Source organism: Hesperophylax consimilis, chromosome 17, assembly GCF_061612785.1.
Source record: "Hesperophylax consimilis isolate HC1 chromosome 17, BYU_Hcon_1.0, whole genome shotgun sequence".
Classification (NCBI taxonomy): domain Eukaryota; kingdom Metazoa; phylum Arthropoda; class Insecta; order Trichoptera; family Limnephilidae; genus Hesperophylax; species Hesperophylax consimilis.
The window spans coordinates 30,498,445-30,518,619 of record NC_142852.1 but is presented as its reverse complement, the minus strand read 5'-3'; the positions used below and the strand labels follow the sequence as shown (position 1 = coordinate 30,518,619).

Sequence of the window (20,175 nt, the reverse complement as noted above, 5' to 3'; positions counted from 1 at the left end):
CCATGAACCTAATAAGGCCTGGATGGAACTATTCAAGACATATTTGAGGCCGCGAGGTGAGGGGAAGATGTATGATACAGGGTTTTCCAATAAGAGGTGTTATTTTGATATTCAATCGTAAAAGATCAATGGTTTCGTTGCTTGTGTGGCATGTAGCGCCGTCTTGTTGAAAGTAAACGTTGTTCAGATCAATACTATCCAATTTCGGCCAATAAAAATCATTAATCATCTCTCGATAGCGCAATCCATTCACCGTAACTGTTGCTCCAGATCCAATGAGGTCAAAACTAAGGTCCAATGACTCCGCCGGACCATAAACAGCACCAAAAAGTCACACGTTGAGGATAGAGAGACTTTCAACATAACTCTTGGATTTTCCGAGCCCCAGATGCGACAATTTTGCTTGTTGACGAAGCCACCGAGGTGGAAATGGGCCTCATCACTCAAGATGATTTTTCGATGGAATTCTAATAATTAATAATAGTGAATTTGAATAATTTCAATGCGTTGTTGAAGCGTGTATCGTTACATTTTTATAAATGGCATAGTTTCTACTTGTCAAATGTTAAAAAATGACAGCTTCAAAAGTAACATCTACCGAAATAGCGGGCTGTTCAAAATAACACCTCTTATTGGAAAACCTTGTATATGCCAAACTACTGAAATTACTATTTTTCTCTGTATCATCAATTACACCGAAATATCATTAGCCGTTATAGTTAAATTAACAATGCATAAATTAAAATAGTTCATTTAATGTTACTTTGCATACAAAATCGTTTTAAGTTTGTCGTACTGGATTTCAGGCAATTTCCCCACACCCTAGATTTGGCTTCAATGTCGCTCATACAAAATCGAAGAGTAATATCCAGAGTTTTTTAGGTCCATGGTTTATTATTTCTCTTCTCCTCTCTTTTTTAATTTTGAATTTTTTGAAGTTTCGGTCATCAACGACGGGTTGTTTCAGAGAATTTGAACAATTCATAAAATTTCAACGTTCGTTTTCGGGTTTTATTCAAGTTCTGTTATATCCTATATGAACTAGGTCTCCTTTCTATGCTGTCTACAATTGTCACATCGAATCCGTACAGCATCGCTTCCTACGAGGACTTGCTTGGAGGTTGGGACTTGAAAGAGGCTAGTAATCACATGATTATGTTGAAACAACATTAAAAATTTATTTTTGGAAAAATGTAGAAAAGACTCTGATCTAATTTGCATATTCAAAATTATCAGCAGTAGGTACCTATTACTGACACACCTGCTTTGATGCAACTCATCCAATTCAACGTCTCTTTTCGTAGACTCCTAAATAATGGATTGCTGTTCCCCAATTAGCATTCCACTAATTATGGTTTCCATTTTCCTTTGTCTTGAATGTCGAGACTTGATCTTTAACGTAAACTCACCGTAAAAATAAAAGCATTGAATTTTTAGTGTGAGCCTGAATGAATTTCGGCAGTCGTTACGTAATGTGCAATTTTCAAATCCCTTTAAACCTTCTTCATGCTTTGTAATTGTCTTCCATCTGTACTTTTTCAATATTATATGTATATTGTCATTGTTAATCTATTTATAATTGAGTAATCTGAAAGTATGTTGCCTGTTGTATGCTGATGATGCGGTGCTGATTGCTAACAGTATGGATGATCTACAGTCTCTCGTGTCCAGGATGAACGAAGTATGCATGAAGAATGAGTTAATGATGAATGTAAGTAAGTCTAAAGTAATGGTGTTTGTAAGAGAGAGTACGAAAACAGTGTGCAATATAGCTGTGAATGAGGAATACTTGGAGCAGGTGGATGAGTTTTTGTAGGAAGTATGTTCTAGAGAGATGGGAAGGCTGACAGAGATATTGAAAGAAGAGTAAATGCAGGTAACTCCATTAATGGAGGACTGAACGCAGTTGGCGCTAAAAAAAAATTGTCCAAAGAAGCGAAGTTAACAGTCGCCAATGGAGTGCTGGTACCTACCCTGATGTATGGAAGTGAGGTATGGAACTGGCAAAGAAAGGATGAAAGTAGATTGAATGCTGTTGAAATGAGATCCCTGAGGCGTATGTGTGGTAAAACCATATATGATCGTGTGAGTAATGTGGATATCCGCAAAGAGTGCAAGGCTGGTGTAAGCGTAATGAGTAAGATCAAGAAAGGGACGCTTAGATGGTTTGGGCATGTAGAGCGAATGAGAGAAGAAAGGAGTGTAAGGAGAATATACGATGCAAATGTGAATGGTAGCAGAAGTCGGGGACGCCCGAGGAATACATGGTACAACCAAGTGAATCAGATACTTGAGTCGGGCCTCGTCAAGAGTCAGAACAATATAAGAGTATGTATGAGATGATGTATGAATGTGAATGAGGCAAGGGGTGTGTGCCAAGACCGAGTTGTTTGGCGGTCCGTCCTCTCTGCCTACCCCTGCGGAGAAATTGCTTGATGGTTAGTTAGTTAGTTAGTTTTGTCATTGTTAATCATTTATATATGCTCTTCTTTCACTGCTTTCTTTTTTTCTTATTCGTGTACAAAATATTATATTGTTAATGGAATATTTGTACGTAAATAAAATAATAATATGAAATGATATGAAACATGTGTAAAAAAAACATGGAAAATACCGATTTTGCATTTACGTTTCATGTAATCGCAAGGCGAATCAAGAATGGACTGTAAAATTAATTGTGAACTTTAAGTTGACACAACGATGGTTAGAGATGGTGAACAGGGAGTAAGGAAGGAATCCGACTTACCCCTTTGATGTTCGTCAACGATGTTGATGGTTGGTTTCACTCACAGGAGATGATTTCTTTCACACGCAACTTCCACAACATCTGGGTTGGGTAAGAAACACACTGATGGGAAGCGAATATATTCACTGCACAGTAGGTATTCTACCCCGAGTTGATATCAATAATAGCACTGATCATAAAGAGATGTTTATCAAACGACAGACGGCTTCATCAATAAACTGATTTGACAGTTAAGTTTATTATTGTAAATGTCACACAATCGTGGGTACAGTCGGATAATGACAGGTACTTGTAGGTAATAGGATAGGAAAATTTCAAGGACAATGTTAAAGGAAGATAGTTGCGTCAACATTTCAAATGAATTTATTTGAATAACGCATATCTATGGACACAAAACATCATAAAATTATTAAGGCTATAAGTCATCTGAAATATGTTAATTATTATTAGAGTCAGAATTAATGCAGTGCAATCCAACTTACAGTCGTTGGCCTTTGAACCAGTCTTCCGCTGGCTGACAGTCGAAGGCGGCAGAGGCGGGCAGGACTCCACTGAATCCTTACAGCAGACCTTTGGAATGGTGGACGAGCAGAGCTGAGAAAACAGACACTTTTTTATTAATAAATATTAACCCGACGCTACTTCAACTCCCTAGGGTCTTCGGGTTCCTACCCAACTCTTCCCAGTTACACTTTCGTCAGGGCTCCATCGGGAAATCGGCTTCAGGGCGTGGTACCCGAAACTCGCATCTGACAACCTGATCACAGTCTCACCCAACTCTGGACTGCTGGGAGGGAAGTTCTTAGCTCCTCTCTCAGATGTACCTTAGTTCATACCATTTTAAATATAATGTTCTGACTTTTCCTTTCAAGTGCATTATGTACACAAAACTGGTTTTGGCGGACCTAGTGTCCTCCTATGTGTTTTATTCTTCATCCCTATATCCACTAATCAAAAGGCAAGCATTTACTAACACTATACTAACCTGTTCATAACCAAGCACTTGCATACTGCTTGCTAACAACGTATGCTGGGACATTCGAGGTTTAGCTTCGTTCTTTAAATGTAGATTCGTTCATGAAAAAAAAATTTGAGTCCATGCTAGTGCCCTGAAGGGGTAACCATAAGTTACCTATACCGGGGCGGGTAAGTGGTGGGATCCTCGAAAAATATAAATAAATATTTATTTTCCCCATATACGGTTTATACGTTTAAACAATATGTATAAGTGTGCAAAAAATATTTTGTTAGGAGCAGTTGTTTTGGTGTATGGGATGTATTGTTACCTGTCACACCTAAAATATGATGTGCTATAAGTGTAGGCGTGGCAACTCCTACCTGCGGCACGAGAAGGGGTCAGAATAATTTACGGAGCGCCATAATAACGCGGCTGTCATCTGTCAAAGTGACAGCTCCTATAATAAAAAATGATATTTCGCGGCAGTCCCCCAATTGATATAACCAAAGAATCAAATAATAAAAATTGAGAGTTGAGATCACTACCTGCGGAAGTTGTCCTTATGTTGAAAAGCAAAGTGTTAAATATCTAACGAGTAGTGACCTACCGATATATTGGTTTTTCGTCTAATAAACTTGTTTTGTACCGGCTTACGTTCGACTTTACTCGGGCGCGTGTGTAGTGAATAACTTAAATATTATCTTAAAATGTGCTCTTAAAAGTTTGCAATTTTCAAATATTGTGTCTGCCCACCTACTGTACTTTAGGAACCTCCTAAGATTAAAGGGGCCTTGCTGACAATGCAAGGTAGTATCAGGGGTAGGTTGGCTTTTTCAAGACGGGAATCTCATGCGTCAGTCTGCCAAAATACGACGTTGCCATCTCTTTCGGAGCACAGAAAGATATTTTTTTAGTGAGAAAACAAAACAGAAACTGTCAAGTAGTTATTCAATGTGTAACTAAAATGCTGTTTAACGGTTTGGAAGTTTTTTTTAGTTATTAGTAAGGCTGGTAATGTTTCGGCTTTGGCCATAGGTGTCCTGCCACTCCAGGCCGCCCACATCACCATCGTTAGCTAACACGTGAGACACTAATATACCTAACCCTGTCTGAGCCATAGATTCATAGCTTGCCATAGTATAAACAGGTCTTAAACTGATTCACTGTAAATGTCTAGCATTACCCATTGTAATTGATAATAAACCAATCATACCAATCGGCTTTGGGCGAAACTAGAAGAGTAGCCGAAATTTGATTTCGGTTTCGACTGAATTAAGTATATGTGTGAATAGCGTACAATTGTCCCAACTGCACAATTTACCCCAATTATAGGAGATGCCACCGTCTCACTGGATTTACACAGTTGGGAGTAGTTGGGACTAAGTAAAAAGTTCAATAACTTATCTGGTAATATTTTACCTGTGGCAGAATTCCACGTGCAGACTCTTCAAGTGCACTCGGGCAGTCTGATAACTTCCGGCAGACACCGACGACGGACCCTCCAAGTATGCAGCTTCCTGTAGCAAAACAAACAACTTTCACTTAGGGGATGATACAAAATTGATTAATCACTCCACACTCCAATACACCTAGTGTTGTATATACCACCGAAGAAATGTAAGCAGACAACTCGTAGAAGTCCTCACACAGGCATCGCGAGTCCCACCCTCTGCAAGGAAAGTCTTCATGTGAGTGGTCATGATGCCGAAAGAGAAATAGAAGCTAACAGTGTACGTATATATATGTACTACGATCCTTTTGAATGTTTCGTGATGAAAAGGTTACTTTTCAGGTCTATCACTAGAGTATTTTTTTTTAATTGCCGGGAACCCGGGCGTTTATTGCAATAACATGATCAATATTACAAATATGAAAGTATCCCGCCTCACTAGAAGATTTCTGTTTTGAGGCGGGTACATATATTTGCTTACACGTACACATACATTTATACAAATATATATTTATCAATATTTACAATGAGCATTTCATATAGTGTTACATAAAAACAGGAATTTCGTAGGAACTTTAAATTTACAAAATGATAGCGTCTAAATCTCATAATAATAACATATCAAACAATAGTTTAAACAAAAGGTATTGATAAACTAGGCATGCGTAAAACATAAGCAGTTTTAATAAGAAAGAGTAAATCACTATAAATATAAATAACACATGTTTGTAAATAAGGAATGAGAATTAGACTAAGAAGGGAATGCAAGAAATTTGCTGATGCATGCCCTTTTTTTATGTAGTAACCATGTGTTGAAATGTTTAAGTAAACTGTTTGGGTGTTTATGAGTGTTGCAGTAAGTGGTTTCTTTAAGGAAGGTGTTGAAGATGTAAGGTGCTAGGAAGGATTCGTGCTTTTTGGCAAAGGTTAAATTATTTTTTGGCACTTGAAGTTGATTCTGTGATTTGCCCCTGTGTTATGTGGGTGAGTTACGTGGCATGGTGAAGATTTTAAGAATGATCCTTCTAATGAATAGTTCCCTAATAAATAATATATTATTTGTATTTAGGAGATTTTCCTTTGGATGCATATATGGTTTTTTGAACATAATCCTAATTAATGTTTTATGCGTTGTGTTGAGGGGCTTAAAAAACTTGTCAGCGGCTCCCCCCCAGTATGTTCAAAGGATAGGAGTCAGGTCTATCACTTAAGTTTGTTCAAAGATTACGAGTGAGGACTATCACTTAAAGATGTTCAAAGCTTACGGGTCAGGTTTGTCACTTTTGTATGTTCGAAAGTAAACAGCAAAAGAAGACATTGTTGGTAAAAAGTCTAACGACCAGAACAGATCAGAAGAGGTTAATTTGTTGCGGTCTAATTCTCACATTCTATTTCAACATCAAGGACATCAGATTTACCTCGCGGTAGATTGTCCTCCATCTTTGTGATCAGCCATATTCGATGACTGTATATATTTGTGTAGAGTGCGAAAACGTTAGCCGGGCAGGGATCACTAAGATTGTAGGAAGTCGGCGCATTGCTGAGTATAGCCCGCAAGTACCAGCGCTGGGGGCTTGTGCTTGTGTTTTGTACCGGGAATACTAGCCCGCCACCGCTGTCTCCCTGACATACGGCTGTTCCTGGAACGGAATGAAAAGAGTTGGTTAGTTATTATTATTGACAGTTGCAGTTTGCGGTAGGTGTACGGGAGTTTGCATCCATCTGCAGTATAACCACCCCGTCCCGCTGTCTTCCGGGCACATGACTATTCCCTGAAGGAAGATTATTTATAGTGTCGGTATTCGTGAATTTACCATTAGTAAGTCCAGCGCATATTTTATCTGGCGTTAAGAAGGACTTGAAGTTGGGCGGCAGCTTCTCGAAGCACTCCACACGCGCCACCACAGGGACCCCCAGGAAGTTGAGTACGTCCGATGGGGTACCCGATTCCGTTAGTCCCCAACCCGCCACCTGCAAGACAAACACTATCATTCATCACAACCGGAGGTGGTTCTAGGGATCCAGGCATATCTTTATTATATCATTATCTATATCAATTTGTTATAGTATTTAGAGTCCGAGACGTAGTTTTGCACAACATTAGTAAATAAACCAAGAGTTTGATTCTATTTGACAATGATCTTTTACATTTTTTGTTTTGTTTCATTCTTCAGCTCCATTCAAAATCAATAACAACACGAAGGATTATTCCAAACCTTTCCCAAATTATCCAATTGAAAAACAACCATTGTTCCACACACTACAAGCGTGTAAAATGAAAAACCGATATATCTTAATGTGACCATCTCTGTAAAACATATAATATTCACCGTGCTATCTCCCTCGCGGCCATGACCTTAGCGTCCCGAAGCTTTCTTCGGTACCTAATTTTTACTTCGAAGACAAATATAGTGCCATCTCGTTTATTCTATGGCGCGCATAGGGACAGAAGATGCCAAAGTGGACATTCTTTAAATTGACCCAGCGAATAGTATGGACTTGTGAATGAAAGCTTCTATTAGAGACAACAGAGGTCACTACTAGTCACTTGCCGCCGCCGCTGTTTCGCGTTGCATTTTAAGGCCGAGTGTAGTTTTTTATTAATTTAAAATAATGATAATATTATTAAGCAAATCGATAATGATAGTGTTTTCAACAAGTAAAATTTTTTTTATACATTTTTTAAATTAACATAGGCTTAGTAATTATCAAAATCAAATCGAAAATATGACCTTTTTCAGACCGTAATACGTGCGTTTTAAAAAATACTATTAAAGGCTGAATATCGTCAAAAAATACCTGAAGGGGTTTTCTTTAAACGTACGAAAAAAAAAACTAAAAGATAAATAAAATAGGTTCGTAGTTTAATTTTTTCATAAACACTAATTGTTCTTGTTTTTAAAATGCAGATTATAAAACTTTGGATACGTTTATTTAACAAAACTAAACGATAAATTATTGGTATTATATTTTTCCATTTTTTAAAGTTAATTTAATATTTTTTATACTTTAATTTAAGAAAGAACACTTAGATTTTTAAATGACTTTTAAAAAAGACCGTCTGGTGGCGCCTATTTGAAAATTTTAATACGGTAGAACATTGAACTAAAAGCTTCTTTTAAATATCCCAACAGATGGCGCTATCATGGTCGGAGTCTTCGTTATTGTTTATTTTTCAAACCGATTATATTATTAAGTTATTATTTATTAAATTATATGATAATTATTAAAATATATATTATAATTAAAATATATTAAAATATTATTATTATTAAATTATACGATATTATACCATATTTTTAAAAATTAAATATTAATAATATGATAATATTTTGTAAACCCACATGTATTTAAAATGACTGACTTTTGCATTTTTATATATAAATTTTTTGATAGATCTAATACGCCTAAATTTTTTATAAGAGAGCTAGGTATAATGCCAGTAGCCGAAATTACAAATGGTAATATTGTTATAGTCTGAGAATGTCAAATTCTTTTGAACTCATTTCCTAAATCTGTGTATTTTATTATTTTTTCAAAAACAGATTTTTCGATATTACAGGAATTTGTTTTTTTTATATCAAAGTACTAAATAAGTACAAAAAGAAAAAGAGAAAAAAAATCTAACCTATTAGGTGTGTGAGTTTGTGTTTGCATGAGTTATGCTATTCTGTACACGAAAGTCTAAGCGAGCAAGCGTAATTACTAGTGTAATTACCGCGTGTTGGGGGAATTTTGAAGGAAAGGAAGGAGAGTGAGTTCTGGGAAGTAAATAGGTTTGATGGGTGGGTAGTAATCTGAGGTTCAGTGTGTTCGAGTGATATACATAAGAATCTAACTCTCCTACTGCGTTGCAAGGCCATTCGTTGGAAGAGGACTAATCGATCCGGCCCACCACGCAGTTATTAGGCAGGCGCACCCGCCGCCAAGCTCCCAACACACCTCACCCCATAAACTCGGGCACTCCTGCTAAGTCACCAAACATATCCAACAACTTGGGGTGACCTATGGCAGAAGTGTGGGTTATCCAATAAATGGTTCCCGGGACGGCGGTACACATACCCTCCTCCCAAATTGTAATAAACGTCTACTTTCAAATGCAAAACATAATTTAAAACGTACCTAAATCTTGACCTCCGTTATCGAGGGGTAAGGCTCTCGACTAGCAATCCGAAGGTCGCGGGCTCAAATAAATTTTACTAAAATTAATTTGTACTATTTTACAATTAGTGTTTGGTAACCAGATCTGAATAGCCAGGTACTTTCCCACCTTCCTCTACGTCATCTCCTTCGAGGTCCACAATACCTTCAGTCTCACAACAACCCCATTTAAAAAAAAGAATCGGAATGTGGCCTGAAACGGCTTTAGCCGTATTAGGTGACCGGATCTGTATAGCCAGGTATTTTCCCATATTCCTCTTCCTAGCATCCCATGTTACATAAAAATGATAGTGCTATGTATTTGTCTTTGAGAAAGGAATGAAGCAACCGCAAACAACGCATAACGCTGCTTGCGGTTGCTTCGTTCCTTTCGTTTCAATGTGTTTATAAATTAATACTGTCACTTTTTCATACAATATTTTACATGAACATTTTATTTTGCCAAAATAATAAAAACAAACATGATTTATTTATTTATTAGATGTTCCCTCTTTTGTGAGAACAATTCACTTGTAAAAATTCAGTTAATTCATAAATAGGTACAAACAATTACAAAAATATAATCAGACAAATCATACATTTGCAAATTTTCCCGTAATTTTCCGTTTCGTCATTATATATAAAGAAAGTAAAGGCGCTGCACTGCACTGCACTGAATCACTTTTATAATAAAATATTTAAAAAAACTAATGTGTACCAAATAAGCAAAGCACAAGTCTAGTCACAACGTAATATTATGAAGATGAAAAGCAACAAACCCTGTTGTCGCACCTCAATGTAATCCGTCACTGAGCATTATTTTTTTGACAAAACATATTTATGTTGTAACTTGAAAACCTATAACCATATATTCAAACGTAGCGACACTTTTTGAGGATGAGGTTTGTTTGAGTTGCCTTTATGAGCGTTGACTCACACGTGCACCATAATTACGTGGCAATAGTAATTACGCTTGCTCGCTTCAAAATACTCTAACCACAACATATGGCAGTCAGGTTATTTGTGTTTGGTCTTTTCATTCATGTTTTTTGAGAATAATTTACAAAAACAATAATAAATCGATATAGGACCGCTGACCTTCTGAACAAGCTTTCAAACTAATTGTTAAAATTAGTCAAGTTGAATATTTGCCAGTTTCGTTCCAGATGCAATTTGTTGAATCACATTTTGTGGACGGTTAGGTCGAAGCCGCAATGTTTTTTTTTTTTTTATTTCTGTGGGCCTTAGAAAACAATAATGTTATTTATGACGGTTATTGTTGACCGAGGGAGAACGGGCACAGATTCTCTGTTTTTTTACCAGATGTAGGTAGGTATATTTTTAACAATGCATGCATCTGACGGCCGGCGCACAGTGGGCTGAAAATCGCCTTTCATAGACATAGAGACTTGAATTTTCAAGAGTATTTTTTTGGCTAGAAATGGATTTTGCTGATCATTAATATGCTATAAAATTTCGTACGAACCCATTGCGTGTACAAATGAAGGAGTTATCATTTTTTAAGAAAAAATTGTATGGCACTGACATTAAAAATGAGGCTATCTCTGGAATCATAAGGTTGGCCATTCCATCCTTACACACAGATATAATACTATTTATTTGTATTTTTTTGACACACTTCGTATTGTGGCGCATCATGCGATTTTTTTTTAAATCCTCAAAGTTGAAAAAAACATTTTTGAATGTTGATGATTCATTTTAATGCTTAAATGCTTTTAGGCTTGCAGTGTAAATAAAATATTGTAAACTAGACAAAGCATACTCATATGTAAAGCATTTAAATATATAGCATAAATCCATTTCTAGCCAAAAAAAATACGCTTGAAAATTCAAGTCTCTATGTCTATGAAAGGCGATTTTCAGCCCACTGTGCGGCGTAGTCCGGTGGTAAGGCTTCGGACTCCCATTCCGAAGGTCGCGGGTTCGAACCCAGTGTACGCAAATAAATTTTATTTGATTGATTTGTGGTATTTCACAATTGATTAATTAAAATAATAAATACTATATATGCGGCACGTTCCAGAGTGGAAGATACTCCCAGTATCGCCTTGGTGTAAGACCACCATTCAGAATTGAAACGTTTCTCCAAATGGCTTTAGCCGTGTTTAGTGACTAGATCTAAATAGCCAGGTACTTCCCCACCTTCCTCTTCCCCATCTAAAATAGTTATAATAATAATATAAAATGAAATGTCAGGCTTTCTGTAAAAATATTGAAATACATACAATTAAATTAAATGTTACAATTATGTTTAATTAATGTTTAAACTAATAAAATAAATAATACAAAAAAATAGTGCCATCTGGTAACTGAAATTCATAACTTTTATAACGATGATAACGAAGACTTACATTACCGCCATCTTACTGTTTTCAGGCAAACGTTTTTAAAATAAATTCTAGTTAGAAAAAAATATTGTTTTGGAAATGAACAACAGAGTTCTTGTGTGTCGAAAATAGTTGATTTTGACAGGTCTACACTTGGCCTTAAATAAATTAAGAATAAGACCAGTTGTTTTGATGCACATAATTGATAATTATTGTTGTGTTATAATTTCGGGGGATCAAACACCAATTGACCTAAGGGAAGAACCGCCACTGATCTAAACCATTTTTGTATCGACTTAAATCACATTATTTTGTCTTAAAAACATGTAATAATAGGAAAGGAAATAAGTACATTAAAGCACAATATATCATCTTTGGGGATGCTGTAAAAATGGTACAGATTGAGTGCACAGGACTCGGAAATTAAGAAATCAAATTATCCCTAAGGCCCCAAACTCGGACTGGGCGCTGGCTAGATGCCAAAACGATACACATTGAGGACACAATAAAAAGAAATTAAAATTTTTATTTAAGACGATACACTACGTCGTGTTGTATTTTAAATTGAGCCGCTATCAATAACAACCCTTACGTAGATGGCGATAAGGTTTAAATTCCCGCTTAACACCATCCGCCTGTTTTTATCTATGCAGGAAAAAAACATGGCCAAAACGTGCCTTTTATTTTATTTTGTGGATGTTCAGGCATGAATATTTAATTTTTTTCGATCATTTTATAGATAACTTAATTTTCCACATTATTCAATAAAATCATAAACGAAAATGGGTTCGTAAGTAGGAGATTTTGAACTTTAAAGCAGTTTTAACAGGCCTTATACATTATTTTTTTCTGGGCTTATAAAAAGACTTATCTAAAAAATACTCGATTATTTTAAATGTATTCTACTCGCAGTATTTAATAAAAGCATCTGAAACATTTCTAGGCGACCAAATTTTCAAACCAAAAACAAATGATTTTGCATTACTACGTATGGCATCGCCTTAAGCGAAAAATGTTGTTTTTGCAATTATGGTGGACTTATCTAATTATCAATTTGTTATATGTATTGTATTAGAATTGTATATATTATATGTATCGATAAACATATCATCTATTGATAAACTGTAAAACCACTTGCTGTGTAAAACTCTTAGCTCTGACGTTTAGAACACGCGGAAACTTGAAATAATTCCTAAAAATGTTTTTATTCAGACATATCTTAACGATAACAAGTTACCGATATGATCGATAAAATCTTTATCGATCGACCGTGTTAGCCCCCGTCCTGGGGCCTTAGCATGAGAATTTTGAAGTTAGTTTTACTAATATTTCAATCAAACGCAGTATTTTAAGATATTCAAAATGCTGATATTATGATAAATACAGGTAAAGTGCTATATAGTCAATGAATAATGACTATATAGCACTTTAATAAGTTTTTATGTTTCCATGTTAAAATTCGAAGTTATGATTTTTTAAATGTCGGCGAAAAGTTATCATCTGGAAATCTCTAGCAATCGAAGCAAATTTTTTTATTTCACGTGGTCGTTCCAGTGGTGGATAGATTTATATTGTGTTTTTGTTTTACTAAGATATCAATAATATTTAATACTCTCACTTGAATGTATACTGGAAGTCCTAATGTATTTTTTGACACTAGAAAAGGAGTTAATTCATCAATGAGATCTCTAGCCATAATACGAGATATTCGAAACAATTGTCTGAATTCCGTCTCTGCAAGTTCGAACGGATTCAATTGATCGTGTAAACGACGCCTTTCAATCCTACGATCTTCCCTAACCTTCCTCCTTTCATTGAACCAGAAATTTTGCATAATGAACGACATTATTAAAAAAATACGTATATCGACAGCCAACCAAAGTTTTAACTGACACTCAAGACCCCACGTTATATTCGGCGGGCTTTTAGCAACCGTCGGTCGGAAGTTATCCTATCGATACATTCTCATGCTCGCAATTTTAACGATACCGTCGCTACTTTGACCATAGACATGGAATTTTAACAATCGTCGGTTATTATATTTTGATCGTGCTAGCATAATATGTCGTTAAGTGCTTATTGATGACGTATTTTAACGATATCGTATTGCTACAGGGCTATATCGACTTCTCATGCTAAGGCCTCTGGAAGACTGAGCATACCGTATCGGAGAAAGTGAACGCCCTCATTAGCTGGACAATTGCGATGTCGTCTTGCTAGTTGCTGATAAATCCTTCGTACACGGTGATACTGAAACTTTCCACCACTATTAAATAAGATAATTACCATGCCCACACTGCCCGGGCTGGTCTGCCTGGTGTACAGGTCCATGTCTGTCAGGTCCAGACAGACTGCGCGGATCGTGTCGGAGAACGTGAACGCACTCATTAGTTGGACAATAGCGATGTCATGTTGAAAATGTAGGATATTTGCTCCGTAGTACTCTCCCAGATGAACTTCACGTACCTGAAACATTATTTGTATAAATGTTACTGGAGAGTCCGAATATCATAGCGCCTTGGGTTTCATCGCGGCATGGTAAGGAATAACGGAACAACAAAAAAACGCAAATTTGACAATAATACAATTGAAGCTGCACAGTGACAGAACAATAATTATGCGGATTGAAGAAGTTTCAGCTATTGCAGCAGCCTGGAAACGAAACATAAAAAATACCATAATTTTGGTACAATGTAATTGGAGATATTGGAAGGTTGAAGACGCTAACTCATTTGCCTTAGAAGGGAGAAGACTTCAACACCTCATTTCAAGAAATTTTCACGCAGCCGCATTAAAATTTGGAGCAGTTGTTTACGAAATTCACTCAAATATAGGAGTGATCGGCTATATTGTTATATGTTGCCCGTTGGGAAAAAGGAGTGTATGTATAAAGTACACACCTGCGTATGGTTTGCAGAATCTCAATGAAAAGATTGAACATCGGTAATCTCCTGTGATAAACACTACTTCATATAACCTTTCTCTTTATGCTACTGATACGTTGAACTGTCATAACCTTGATGCTAAGACAGGGCAATAAGTAGTTGATAACTTGCTGCAAGTTGCAATCGGTAGTTTGCATCATGTAGAAACACTATACTTTCATAAATGTAAAAGATGGGCGCAATTTGAATCCTCATTTGACAGCACTCAGAACAGTGAAATGGTTTTTCTCCATTGTGAGCCAAAATGTGGCTCGTCAAATTTCCATTTTGAGACTATTAATAGTTGCACTCCAAACATTAACCGATTTTCTCCACTGTGGAACCCCTTCTTCATGTAGAGAGTCTTAAGTTGCACTTCAAACACGAAAAGGGTTTTTCTCCAGTGTGCCACCCTTTCGTCATTTAGAGTCTCTCCGAACGAATGAAAACAATCTTGTAGTTTGTAGTATTTGCAAAAAAGCCGAACGTTACGAATGGAATCAAATAATGTAATACTTAACTAAATATTCCAAATAATACATGCACAAATGATGTCCAAATGTGTTCAGATGTAAGAGAGAAGTGGAAAGGAATTAATTAAGGATTAATTAAGGACCGAAAGCAACAACAAAATTGTATTCTTGAAACTGTGCTTAAATAAATAAAAACAAACCTCTGATTGCTGCCTGCCTATCTCCGTAGACATCCAGGAAGAAAGGCGGATTCCTCCAACCACTCGATAGTCAGCCACTTGAACCTGGTGGCTGTGAGCTCGGTCGGAGAAGCAGTGCGCGGCTGCAAAACAAAGTAAGCTTTTAATGGACATTTAAAAATAGTTCATGTATGTGACACACGACAAGACAAGAGTACTGCTTAGAACTAGCCACGCCTTAAACCCAGTAAATCTATTGACCGAGTTTTAAGTAGATAGGGCGTGTACATTTTAAAAATAACACCGAAACCAAATTATTGGTTCAAACATTTATGTGCATTATCTCGCAGTCTAAAGATCGAAAGAAGCATTGCTTTGTACCTTTTGTTGGTCTGCATGGAGCAAATTTGTTATCCAGCAAGTTCGTCTGTGAAAATCTCTCTGAAGGCGAAGCTTCATGCTAAATCACTATTTTGATCTTATAACGAATTGGTGTACCTACATTATGAATACCAAAAAATATGCTTTAGATATATTGAAAGTTTTCCCATCTTTTCGCTTGAATAGAATACAAATAAAATATTAAATTACTCTCGATGGGGAGTTGTTTCACGAAATTACTCTTAAAGGGTGTCATTTTTAGATTAAAATAAGTTACTAGAGGACTAATCTATCGTTATTGTATATCGATGGGTAAATGCCTATGATTCTCTTACTAGTATTAAGAATTTCTGTCAAGATTTACACCTTACTGGCCCAACCTTTACCGCTTTTTGCAATGTTTGGAACTTTTAAACAATTGATAAAATAGATATGTTAAACAATTCTGATTGATATTGTTATTATAAAAGAATCTTATGGAACTCCTGTTGGTTTTAACTTTAGGGAGTCTGCATCAGAACTTACCGCTTATGACCAGATTACTCCGCACCAAGCTGCCACCGCATATCTGCTTGAACTGGTTATCTTCTCTGGTGTGGAAGATGGCCACGTGCCACGGGAACTGTTTTGCTCTCACGCCTCCCAGTCCTCCCCTCAAGAGTGGCGTTGAAGCGACTGCTTCTAATCCGCATTCTGGAAACATAAAGACATCATCATCAACATCTTGTTAGCAGCATAATTGAATACAACTCAGTAGTTTGATTTCCCTCTTACAAAATTCACATTTTTTATTTTTTTTTATTTGGTACAATATTTTTTACATTTCACAGTTTTCCAGTAATGTTGGCCTCACTGGGTGACTTGCCTGTGCTGAGGCCTTCATTTTATAATATGAAAACATAATCTACATAATATATTTAAAGAGAAAATAATACATTTAAAATATAATCTTGTGTGTTTATATTGGTTTTGTGTGTTACGTGTAGGTTTTATTTTTTATTTTATGCTATGACATTTTGATAATATTGTCTTTTTTGTTCTTTAATCCATTTTGTAATTTTGTGTGTGAATTTATTTTTATTTTCCTCAATTTTAATTTCTAGTTTTACTGTTGAAAGCTTTTATAGCATGGTATTGGTAGTGACTTTGTCCAAAGCTTGAATTTACTGTCGGAGTTCTTATGTTTTCTTTGTACGCTTGTCTAACTGGTCTGTTAATGTTATTTTGTGTATGTTGAAATTTTTTTGTCAAAAATGTAGTTTAGTAGTGTTTTAACGCATAATTGGCGTATATCTAGTACGTCACAGCTGTGGAATATTTGGTCTGTATCAGTCAGTCTATGTTTTTTTGGTATTACCTTTAAGATCGTTTTCTATGCGGTTTCTATGTAATTGATAGCCGAGTTTGTTGCTCCTCCTCAAGCAATAATTCCATAATAAGATAACATGGAATACAAAAAAATCTACGTTTTATAAATTCTTAATTAAATATCCCACTAGAAGACTTACAATATCATTTCTTACTCTTTCTCATTCTAAACTCTAAATTCGAATGTTGCGAACTTATGCAACTCACTTACGAATACCTACAATAACAGCATGACAAAATACACTATTCCACTGCAACACACATAAGCGCAATTACATTGCGAACTCCCCAATACAACGATTTCACACTATGGGAAACCAATACTTAAGTGATGTCGATGTATTTAATATTAAATTTGCAAATTTTGTGGATCAAGTAACAGATTTATTCCAACACTATTCCTAAATAAAAGTTGTATTTTTGTAAACCAGTCAAATCGGTGTATTTTTTAATTTATGTTCTTGTTCTTTAACTTGTTTTTTTTTAACGTAATTTTACAATTGTACCACCTACGTGTAAAAGTCCTCTGCGCGTTGAATAAATAATGTAACAGGCCTAACTGCCCAACCTCTCAACTCCCCGCACAGTCTATGACGCAACTTAAATAGTGATTTAGCATAAGGCGAAGCTTAATGCTAAATCACTATTTTGATTAATCTTTATAACGAATTGGTGTACATTAAGAATGGCAAAAAATATGCTTTAGATAAAATGAAGGTTTTCCTATCGTTTTGCTTCAGTAGAATACAAATAAAATAATAAATTACTCAATAAAAAATATAAATGTAAACTACTAAAAAATATGTATTTTCAATAGAAATGTATGGACGCGTAAAGGAAACAACTTTTAAACAATACAGTATTATAGCTAAGATTATCTGTGACAGTTTCATATGATTAACTTTTTTCTTTCTTATAAATTATTTACAAAATAAATTAAAACCAGTTTTGTGATTGAAATCGAACGTTTCAAGACTCCGTTTGTCAATCGATTTCAATGCCTTTTACCTACAATATAAGGTATACCAAGAATATACACATTTTTGGCTTGAAGCTTCCTCTTAATCTTTATTACATTGTACACGAACGTCAAAACGTTTGGCACGGTTAATGTATTTTAAATTATTATTATCGTATATATTTTTGTGTACTAGCCCGTGAACAATCACTGGATATTATAATTGTGGGATTTATGAAGCTGAAATGCATTTATTAAAAACATTTGATTGCTTCAAGATCATTGGATTTTAAACGACGGTCTTAAATTTACATTGGGAATGAACCAAGTTAGTAAACTTTATTTGTCAGAAGACCAAATCCTATTAAAATTACTGACGGCGATTACATCGGGAATCCATAGGCAATGTTGGGAGAAATGATACAGAGGCTGGCTGGGCATTCTACCATGGAAGATGCCTGGACGACTCTTAGCTACTCTTCATAGAAAATACACGGCACTCATTTGATCAACATCTTCGTTGGGATCAGCACTTGGCCAGTCTAACCCCACGCATCCGCAAGCTCTCTTATGCTTTTCGAAATCTAAGAAATATCCTTACCACCTCAATTCTTAAAACTATATACTACGCTCTCTGCCAATCCCTACTAGCTTATGGCATTATAATCTGGGGTGACTGTGTACAATCTACCATCGAACCTCTTCTAAAAGCCCAAAAAATGGTAATACGTGTCATTAACAAGCGACCGACAAGATACCCCTCCACTCGACTCCTCATAGAGTATAAGGTCCTAAACACACCACCAGAACAATAACCAACGGTCACTACAAAGTACCATCGCTACAAACAACGTCAGCTCAAAGACAATTTGAGTCGTCTAATTTCTATACCCGCTATATCAACTTTCATTGATTTGGAGAAAACCGCAAAAAACTGTCACATCTCTAGCGTACATAAGTAATTGCATTACAATTTTTTATATAATGAATTAATTATAAGTCAACTGAGCCGACATGGCGGGTTTAGAAACACACGCGTAGATCATTTTGACACACGAGCGTGGCGTCAGAGCGGCGGCCATGTTGTATTTTGGCAAAATAACTGCTTGTGATTGGTTGAATCCGATATAGCGGGTTTCGATAGTGACTTTCTGTATGATATAGCGGATTTGGTTTCTCACTCGCAGTTTTAACATGGTTTTTGGACGTGATAAAGAGGATTTTGAAACTCAATTTTAGGCTCATCTTGTTGTCGCAAAAATGTGAACAAGATGTCATACTCAGATCATTTTGTCAAAAAATCGGATATAGCGGGTATAGAAATTATAGGATTCATTTTTCTTTCTAGCTCCTAAAATCTTTAAACTTATCCCTGAAAACCTAAAAACCGTGAGTCAACCCAATTCCTTTAAAAAACAAATAACGAAATGGATCCTTACACACGGAATACATTACAACTACAATACCCATTCATTCTACACTCTATCAATTGAATCACCTTTCAGACAAAACATAATATATCCTTATTTCCTAACTTAGCGGTATAGTATGTACATAATTAATTAGTGTGATCTATTTACTAATATTTTTTTTGTCTTCTTATAATTCTCTAACTTCTCCATTCTCTTCTTGCAACCCAAACTAGCTTTACATCATTTTTCTTTTTCATATTATAGTAATGTAAAGATTCTGTAAAAACTGTGAAATTCACCCTCCATAACACAGGGTCATCCCTAGCATGGAGGGTGAAATATCACAAAAACCATATGTACCCTCTAAATCATGTATTAATAAATAAATTTTACGGCCCCGTGGTCTTGAATAGCAAGCTGAAAGTCGAGGGTTAATTCGCAGACTTGCGGCACGTTCCAGAATGCGATATACTCTCAGTATTGCCTTGGTGTTAGACCACCATTCAGAATTAAAACGTTGTTTGAAAACTCTTTATCCGTGTTTGGTGACCAGATCTGAATAGCTAGGTACTTCCCCGCCTTCCTCTTTCCTATTTATTTCACATCCCCACTACGTTCAGCCCCACAACGTAACCCAATTGGGAATGCCATAGGTTGGTAGCAGTTGGGACTCTTGTTCCTTTTTACACATAAATAAAATAGTAACAGAGTGGACAAATGCGTCGGATTCTCACCCAGGCGTCGCGAGTTCAATTCTCTGCAAGATAAGTCCATTATCAAAGCACAAACAACATTTTTTGATATTAAAAATTTATTATTTAGAAAAAGTAATGTTTAT

General features: G+C 35.9%; 1 protein-coding gene and 1 long non-coding RNA gene across 2 annotated transcripts; both read right to left on the bottom strand.

Annotated features, from left to right (window-relative positions):
* Positions 1–3,315: 3,315 nt before the first annotated feature.
* Positions 3,316–6,681, bottom strand: LOC149416407 (uncharacterized). The gene is made up of 3 exons (XR_016303594.1): positions 6,573–6,681; positions 5,124–5,221; positions 3,316–3,340 (listed from the first exon to the last, which is right to left on the bottom strand). It is a non-coding gene; the product is annotated as an uncharacterized LOC149416407 (long non-coding RNA).
* Positions 6,682–6,755: 74 nt separating this feature from the next.
* LOC149416406 (clotting factor C-like) lies at positions 6,756–17,132 on the bottom strand. The gene is made up of 6 exons (XM_089641994.1): positions 17,123–17,132; positions 16,125–16,292; positions 15,240–15,361; positions 13,929–14,108; positions 6,889–7,125; positions 6,756–6,794 (listed from the first exon to the last, which is right to left on the bottom strand). Exons 1-6 carry the CDS (start codon positions 17,130–17,132, stop codon positions 6,756–6,758), a joined length of 756 nt encoding a protein of 251 aa, XP_089498120.1.
* Between the last annotated feature and the right edge of the window lie 3,043 nt (positions 17,133–20,175).